The sequence below is a fragment of the Crocuta crocuta genome, unplaced genomic scaffold (assembly GCF_008692635.1).
Source record: "Crocuta crocuta isolate KB4526 unplaced genomic scaffold, BGI_CrCroc_1.0 scaffold139, whole genome shotgun sequence".
Lineage (NCBI taxonomy): Eukaryota > Metazoa > Chordata > Mammalia > Carnivora > Hyaenidae > Crocuta > Crocuta crocuta.
Window position 1 is genome coordinate 3,038,688 of NW_027533258.1, and position 9,459 is coordinate 3,048,146.

Genomic DNA, 9,459 nt, shown 5'->3' on the forward strand with positions numbered 1-9,459 from the left:
CAAAAATAAATAAGCATTAAAAAAAATTTTTTTAATAAAAACAAAGCAGCAGCAATCTAGGAAATCAGTATTCAAAGAAGATGGGTTAAGGGAAAACAATGCAACCTAACTTCAATACCCAGTAAGGATGAAAATTCTCAATCTAGCAACAGAAAGCAACTTCTTTAACTGAAAAAGGACATCTACAGGGGCACCTGGGTGGCTCCATCAGTTGAGCGTCCAACTCTTGACTTCAGCTCAGGTCATAATCTCACAGTTTGTGGGATAGAGCCCCATGTTGGGCTCTGTGCTGACAATGCAGAGTCTGCTTAGGATTCTCTCTCCCTCTCTCTCTGCCCTTCCCCCACTCGTGAGCATGCTCTCCCTCTCTCTCAAAATAAATAAATTAAAAACATTTTTTTTTAAAAAGGGCATCTACAAAAATATGGCACTAACATACTTAATATTGAAAAAGTGAGGGGCGCCTGGGTGGCTCAGTTGGTTAAGTGTCTGACTTCAGCTCAGGTCATGATCTCACAGCTCCTGACAAGCCCTGTGTCGGGCTCTATGCTGACAAATCAGGCCTGCTTGGGATTCTGTCTCCCTCTCTCTGGCACACACACTCTCCCTCTCACTCTCTTAAAATAAATAAGCTTTAAAAGAAAAAAGACTTTAAAATATATATATATATTTGTCAAATTAAATATATTTATAAATAAATATATTGATTGATTGGTTGATTTGAAGGAGAGAGAGAATCCTAAGCCAGTTCTGTGCTAATAGCAGGGCTCCATTTCACAAACGGTGAGATCATGACCTGTGCCGAAATCAAGAGTTGGATGCTTAACCAACTGAGCCACACCCAGGCCCCCCAAATTTGCTTTTTCTCTGAGATGACCATTTCATCCTTTCCCTTACTCTTTTTCTACAAACCTTAACTCCTGTCCCCAGCCTGCTCTGAGCTAATAATTTCACCCCATATTTTATTTTTCACAAGTTAATCCGCATACCAACTCTTTCATCTTCTTACCATCAGGCTCTCAAGAAGGTACAGGCCCTATCCTGCCCATCGCTCAAGACAGGCCAAATATTTGGCCATGCTTAATGCTCAACGAGAGCTTGAAGCAATAAACATAGGTCTTAACCTGGAAACCGTAAACAACTGATATTTCTCTATCAACAGCTNACCAGCTGTAATCTGGCATAAAGCCAAACTAAGACAAAGATAATCAATCCCCAACCTTGGGTTCCTCATCTTTGAGAATGCCATTTAAAATATATGGTTATAATAATTGCATTTGGTTTCCGACCAACAAATGTATTAAATAGGAAACACACACACACACACACACACACACACACAACTTAGGCAAGTGCACAGTAGTAGATCCTTACCTGCTGGTGGCGCGTGCTGGGAAAGGTGTACTGAACAGAGTGAGGAGGATAGCGACTTTGTTCTGTGCTGAATGCTCCTTGGTTGGGAGGATAACCTGAACTTGACATTATCAGTAAAGAAGTCCTCACCAGGCTGTGAGATCAAGTCCAACAAACAATCATGTTTCTAGGAAACCACCTAAACAGGATGGGAAAAAATAGAATTGATAAGAACTAAAGCACCAGGTGTCACTTCTAATAAATTATAACTATAGCTACATAAATAAAACCACAATTACCAGTAAAAGCTTTCTCTCATGTATTTACTTACTAGAAGTTACTGAGGTTTGAAAAATATTAATGGGTCTTTTCCTGTACACTTAAAAAGGTGTTCTTTAATATATCACAAATAATAGTATCAGTAGCTACCTAAAGTAAAAAGATATATATGAAATCTTAGCATGGTACTGGGCACATTGCAACTGCTCATTTACATATTCTTTTTTTTTTTGATAAATATCTGAGAATCAAACGTTATATATTATAGAAATAAATATCCGTGGTTGTAAATGTTGGGGCTGTGAAAAGTCAATTGTTAAAAAGATTCAAGACTATTTACAAGGTAAGCGTCCGTGCAGAGGAAATACTGTCTTTATTAAATAATTCTGCCCTCAAAACAGCTTAAGACAACAGTGAGGATGAGAAAGCGTTCAAGGAAGAACACAGTGAACTTATCACTTCAAGGAAAACACTGCCACTGTTTATGAAGATTAGGATTTTGGAAAAACTTGTGCTTGCTTCCATGAGCTTGAAGGCTTCCCCACATTTAAAGATCTTTCTGGCAAGACTGGTGGTGATACTAACAAGCGTGAGCTTTAGCTGTTACATAATGAAATAATGTCAACATTTGAAATGTCTGTATAACTCAATGAATCAATATTTTCCAAATGACCAATATAGAATGTGACTAAATTATTCATGAACGCAGTATTTATTTAAAGTGCAAGACGTTTTACTACAAATAAAGTACAAGCCAACCCAATAAATGTTTAATGTGATAGAATATGAAAAGTTCATTGATGTGGCTTCAGATTCTATACAGCAATGAACCTTTAAAAAAATTGTCACTTGTCTGGTTTGGGTGTGGTATCAAAGAATATCTACGATTATCTAAAAAGGCTATTAAGAGGCGCCTGGTTGGTTCAGTGTCTGGTACTTGATTGCAGCTCACGTCAAGATCTCACGGATCATGAGTTTGTGCCCCACATGGGGCGTGCTGCTGTCAGTGTGGGCTTGGACCCTCTGTCCCCCTCTCTCTGCCCCTCTCCTGCCTGTGCACTCACTCTCTCTCTCAAAAATAAACATTAAAAAGTAAAAGAAAAAAGCTATTCAAATCCCCTCTCTTTCCAAATACTGCATGAGATTAGCTTTTCTTCATAAACTTCAATCAAAACAATATTGCAAGACTTAATGCAGACACAGATCTGAGAATAAAATAGTCTTTTTTAAGCCAGATATCAAAGAGGTTTGCAAAAACTGTGAAAGAATGCCATTCTTATCAAATCTTGTTTTTATTCCAGAAAAGTTACTTATCATAAAAATGCTATTTATCTGAACATATGGTGAGTTTATAGTATTTTTACATGAACTAGTATCTTTAAAATGGCAATTTTCTTAACGTTTATTTATTTTTGAAACAGAGAGAGACAGAGCATGAGCTGGAGAGGGGCAGAGAGAGAGGGAGACACAGAATCCGAAACAGGCTCCAGGCTCTAAGCTGTCAGCACAGAGCCCGATGCGGGGCTCGAACCCATGGACTGCAAGATCATGACCTGAGCCGAAGTCGGATACTTAACCAACTGAGCCACCCAGGTGCCCCCAAAATGGCAATTTTAATATCTAATATGGTAACTATCAACATACATAAGCCACATAAGCAAAAGCTCTTTGGAGTCCTAAGTTACCTTTAAGAGTATAAAGGAGTCTGGAGATCAAAAGGTTTGATGACCACTCACCTAGGGAATTAAGTCATCTTTAGGTTGACTAGCGTTAGTGACCTAGAGAGGCCAGCCACATGCAGGTCCGTGCACACGCTGCTTCTAGAGAATCTGCCCTGGCTGAGGTAAGGCCCTACTGAACAAGGGATGTACCAATCAGATCCCTCTCCAGGAAGGTGGAATTGGGAATGTCAGCCACAGGGAATGGAGCTGAAAAGTGGCCAGAGTAGGAGTCCAGGTGAGCCAAAGCACGTGCCGGAGAAGTTAGAGGGAGCAGGGAAGGCCAGTCCAGACAAAGACAAGAGTAGACGTGCAGACGCACGTGCAGCCAGGAGGCCCTGCAGGCCCTGGAGACACAGCGGCAACTGCCTTGGCTCCTGACTCTTTGCTCCTGGGTCAGTCCCCGGGAGAAGGTGCTGTACATCTTTCCTCTGCCCTTGGATACCCGGTAAACGACCTACATGGTCTTACAGCAAGGCCTCCTTTACTTAATATAGACAGAGTAGGTTTTCATTGCTTAGAATCGCCACAGCTCAAGTTAAGTCCCAAAATAACTATACAGACTTTGGGAAAAAACCCAAATGTCATGTCCATCCATCAAGTGATGAACGGATGAAGAAACTCAGGTATATCCATACCAGGGAACACTAACCCGCCAAGAAAAGAATGAACTACTGATACACGCTTTAACTTGGCCAAACCCTAAACACATCACGCTAAGTAGACGAAGCCAATCATAAAAGTCCACACTTTGTGTGATTCCTCTCACGCTGAAGTCCAGAGCAGACCAATCTACGTGACAGAAAGTAGATCAGCGGCTGCTCAGGGATGGTAGTATGGGGACAGAGGGAGAGCAAGTGATGGGCAAAGGGTATGGGACTTCTTTTGTTTTTACTGTGGTAGGATATATGTAAAATTTACCATTTTAGCCATTTTTCAGTGCATAACTGTGTGGCATTATATACATTCACACTGTTGTACACCTCTCACCACCACCCATCTCCAGAACTTTTTCATCTTCCCCAATTACAAGTCTACATCCATTAAACACCAGCTCCCCACTTCCCCTCCCCACGGTCCCTGGCAATCCCACTTCCAGTTCCGTCTCCAGGACTTCCACCGCTCTAGAAACGCCTAAGTGGAATCAAACAACAACCGTCCTGTGACTGGATAATTTCACTTAGCACAAGGTCTCCAAGGTGGTGGCATATATCAAAATTAACTACATTTTGGGGCGCCTGGGTGGCTTAGTTGGTTAAGCGTCCGACTTTCGCTCAGGTCATGATCTCGCGGTTCGTGGGTTCGAGCCCCGCGTCAGGCTCTGTGCTGACTGCCAGCTCAGAGCCTGGAGCCTGTTTCAGAGTCTGTGACTCCCTCTCTCTCTGACCCTCCCCTGCTCATGCTGTCTCTCTCTCTCCTAGAAATAAATAAAACATTAAAAAAAAAAATTAACTACATTTTTAAGGCTGAATAATATGTCACTGTATTGGAGTTTCTTTTTGACATGATAAAAATGTTCTAAAATTGACTGTAGTGATGTTTGCACAGATCTCTGAATATACTAAAAACCACTGAATCGTCTACTTTAAATGGATGAATTGCATTTGTACACGAATTTTTATCTTAATAAAGCTGTACTGAAAAAATGACCAAGCCAAAAACAAACAAAACTATACAAAGCAACCACAGAATTTAAAAATGATTGTGCAGGGGGGGCACGTGGGTGACTCTGTCGGTTAAGTATCTGACTCTTGATTTTGGCTCAGGTCGTGATCCCACGGTTCATGGGATCGAGCCCCACGTCCAGCTCTGCACTGGCGGTGCAGAGCCTGCTTGGGATTCTCTCTCTCCCTCTCTCTCTCTCTGCCGCCCCCTCCTCGCCCCCCCGTTCACTTGCTCTCTCAAAATAAATAAATTGTTTTTAAAAATGATTGTGCAGGGGCACTGGGCTGGCCCAGTCAGAAGACCATGCGACTCCTGATCCCTGGGTCATGAGTTTGAGCCCTATGCTGGATAGAGAGATTTAAAAAAAACTTTAAAAATATTTTTTAATAAAAGAAAAATGATTGTATAGCAGTCTAAGTTAACATGCCACATATATCTAATTCTAATAACCACATGTGCCCACATCTTAAGAATTCTAAAGTCGAGGCACCTGGGTGGCTCAGTCAATTAAGCATCTAACTCTTGATTTCAGCTCAGATCATGATCCTACGGTTCGTGAATTTAAGACCCGCTTTCAGGGCAAAGTCAGCTTGGGATTCTCTGTCTCCCTCTCTCTCTGACCCTTTCCTGTTTGTACTCTCTCTCAAAAATAATAAACATTAAAAATAAAAATCTCTTGGGGCGCCTTGGTGGCTTAGTCGGTTAAGCGTCCGACTTTCGCTTAGGTCTTGAACGGTTTGTGGGTTCAAGCCCCGCATCGGGCTCTGTGCTGACTGCCGACTCAGAGCCTGGAGCCTGTTTCAGTCTGTGACTCCCTCTCTCTCTGACCCTCCCCTGCTCACGCTGTCTCTCTCTCTCTCCTAGAAATAAATAAAAAACAAAAAATAAATAAATAAATAAATAAATAAATAAAATAAAAATCTCTAAAGTCAATATGCATCCTACAGTCGATGCATTATATGGTCTAATTAGCAGCACTTTTTCTTTAACCTTATACACGAAGACATCTTTTTAATGATATATAGTATTAGAGAGTTACTATATCCAATAAGTCTTTGGTTTCTGCCTAAATTTTCTCCTGGAGATCTCACATTACAGAAATCACTGTCTGTGTATTTTCCCTTTAATTTGTTTGTCAATTCCTAGGATAAAGAAAAAAAATTAAGGACACTAATATTATAGTGATTTACAATCTGAGGTCCTTTAAAAACCAGGTTAACATTTACAGTACTTTCAAAAAGCCTAAAAGAAATACATATATAAACTAAGGACAGAGGACATCCTAAGCACAGCCCCAAAAGCATAACAAGAAGACTGGTATCTTGGCCTTATAAAATATATTTTCTTTTTCTGTACGGGAAAGACACCTTAAAACAGCAAACTACAAACTAGAAAAAATAAAATAGCAAAATTTTGATATGACTATATATATTTCTTACAAATCAGTAAGAAAAAATGATCACAATGGAACTATAAGACATGACAGAAATATGGGATTAACAAAGGAAAAAATTAATGAAGACAACTTCATCAATAATCACAGAAAAATAAAATCATTCTTTTCAAAGAAACGGGCAAAATATCACACACAATACCTACTATTTGGTAAAAGCCTGAAGAAAAAAGCACTCTTTGACACACTACTGATGTGTATGTAAAATGGGTACAAATTGCTCTCTAAAGAAAAAAACAAAGGAAATATACACAATAAGCCTTGAAAATACATATACCCTCAGTGCACCTGGGAGGCTCAGTCAGTTAAGTGTCTGGCTCTTGACTCTGGGTCAGGTCATGATTTCACAGTTCATGGACAATGCAGAACCTGCTTGAGATTTTCTTTCTCTCTTTCTCTCCCCCCTCGACCCCAACTTCCCCACTGGCTTGTGCGGTGTCTCTCTCTCAAAATAAATAAATAAACTTAAAAAAAAAGAAAGAAAGAAAATATGCATATCCTCTCCCACAGCAATTCCACTTCTAGGAATTCATTTGATTACTCACTACAGAGATACCCAAAGATGAATGCCTGTGAATGTTTCTCAAGGAATTGTCCTAAATACCTAATACATCAGCTTAGAAAACTATTCTTTAACAAATGTAGTTTATAGGAAGTTTTATTTAAAGTATGCCACAAGAAGACCACATATGTGAGAACATTTTATTTTATAAAAGCATGATTTGTGTAACATTTGTATCCATTTTTTGTGCCTGTCATACCTTTTTTCAAGACCAAAGGCAGAAATGTCACATACTCAACAAATACCTATTGAGCAGTTCAGTACTATGTACCAACACAGTTCTAAGCGCTGGCATAGAATGGTGACCAAGATATGTCATCTTATCGTGAAGTGACACAGAAATACACAAATAATTACAAGATAATAAAGTCCTATAAATAAAGCAGGATGGGAGAAGGGGGCCTGGGTGGCTCAGTCGGTTAAGCATCTGACTCTTGATTTTGGCTCGTCATCATCTCACAGTTCGTGTGAGTTCGAGCCCCCACGCTCAGCATGGAGCCTGCTTGGGATTCACTCCTCTCTCTGCTCCTCTGCTGCTCATGCGTACTCTCTCACACACAAAACAAATTAAAAAAAGAAAAACACAAAAAACAGGATGGGAGAGAAGGGATAAAGGGAGACATTTCTCATGGGGTGATCACAGAAAGCCAATCTCAGCTAGGATGACCCTATGCCCTGATTTCCTGAAACAGACCCAATTTACAGCTATTGTCCCAGTGCAGTTATTAATTATGCTCCATTTCCTTCTCAAAACTGTCCCAGTTTGGGAAACAAATTATAGTCTAAGATGACTTTTGAGCCAAAGCTTGAAAGATGAGAAGAAAGAGCAAGAGCAGCCCTTGGAGAGGAACCACACGAGTCCTAAGGCAGAGCAAGGAGGCCCAAGGAGAGTAAGGGGGGTGGGGGTGGGAGGCTGGAGAAGGGGCAGGGAGAAATCGGCATATGGTTGTGCTGGTACATGTTTTGAAAGTGAAATACCTCCCTCTGTATTCTGAATATTAATCCCTTTTCTACCTTTCTGTGATAAATATTTTCTTCCAGAATTCATAACTTGCTTCATATTTCTGAAGGCCTTCTCTACCCCAAATTAAAAAAATATTCTCCACATTCCCCTCTTATACTCAGGTTTTCTACACACACACACACACACACACACACACACTCAGCTTCTTAATCACCTAATTTTTTTTCTAAAAAATGCTAAATTAGGAGTCTAGCTATATTTTCTTTACCAACTGATAGTTAATTATCCCAACAAAAATGTTTTTTTCCCAAACTTTTTTAATTTTTTTAAATGTTTTATTTATTTCTAGGAGAGAGCGCGAGAGAGAGACAGCGTGAGCAGGGGAGGGTCAGAGAGAGAGGGAGTCACACACTCTGAAACAGGCTCCAGGCTCCGAGCTGGCTGTCAGCACAGAGCCCAACGCAGGGCTCGAACCCACGAACCGCGAGATCATGACCTAAGCGGAAGTCAGAACCTTAACCGACTAAGCCACCCAGGTGCCCCCCAACAAAAACGTTTCTGAACATGTCTGTCTTTCCACAATGATCTGAAATGGCATCCTTATTAGAAGCCAGCAATTTCAGGCCATACTCTAAAGAAACTCACATACTGTACTTACATGCAAAAGGATGTTTACTGCAGCAATGCAACCAGCCACATATTAAAACCACCTGGTCACAATAAACAAAACTAAAAGTCAACCAACAGAATAGGAGAAGATATTTGCAAATGAGATATCGAATAAAGGGTTAGTATCCAAAATCTATAAAGAATTTGGTTAGTTACCAAATTCAACACCCAAAAAACAAATAATCCAGGGAAGAAATGTGCAGAAGACATGAATAAAGACTTTCCAAAGACATCCATATGGCTAACAGACACATGAAAAGATGCTCAACATCGTTCATCATCAGAGAAATACAGATCAAAACCACACTGAGATACCACCTCACACCTGTCAGAGTGGCTAAAATTAACAACACAGGAAACAACAGACGTTGGTGAGGATGGGGAGAAAGGGAAACCCTTTTGCACTGCTGGTGGAAATGCAAACTGGTGCAGCCACTCTGGAAAACAGTGTGGAGGTTCCTCAAAAAATTAAAACTAGAATTACCCTATGACCCAGCAATGGCACTGCTAGGAATATATCCAAAGGATACAGGAGTACTGATTCTTAGGGACACATGTACCCCAATGTTCATAGCAGCACTATCAACAACAGCCAACGTATGCAAAGTGCCCAAATGTCCATCAGCTGATGAATGGATAAAGAAAAATAAATAACATATATGTACATATATGTAATAAACACACAATGCAATACTACTCAGCAATGAAAAAGAATGAAATCTTGCCATCTGCAACAACATGGATGGAACTTGAGGGTATTATGTCAAGTAAAGTAAGTCAGAGAAAGACAGATATC

The 9,459-nt window shown here is 40.3% G+C and overlaps 1 protein-coding gene across 1 annotated transcript in view; it reads right to left on the minus strand.

Moving 5' to 3' along the window:
* The window catches only part of NCOR1 (nuclear receptor corepressor 1), a 134,859-nt gene extending 133,312 nt beyond the window's left edge, over nucleotides 1-1,547 (minus strand). The window contains exon 1 of the mRNA XM_077746707.1: nucleotides 1,375-1,547. Coding sequence (XP_077602833.1) covers nucleotides 1,375-1,482 — 108 coding nt within the window. The 5' untranslated portion in view covers nucleotides 1,483-1,547. The remainder of the gene's footprint in view (nucleotides 1-1,374) is intronic.
* Between the last annotated feature and the right edge of the window lie 7,912 nt (nucleotides 1,548-9,459).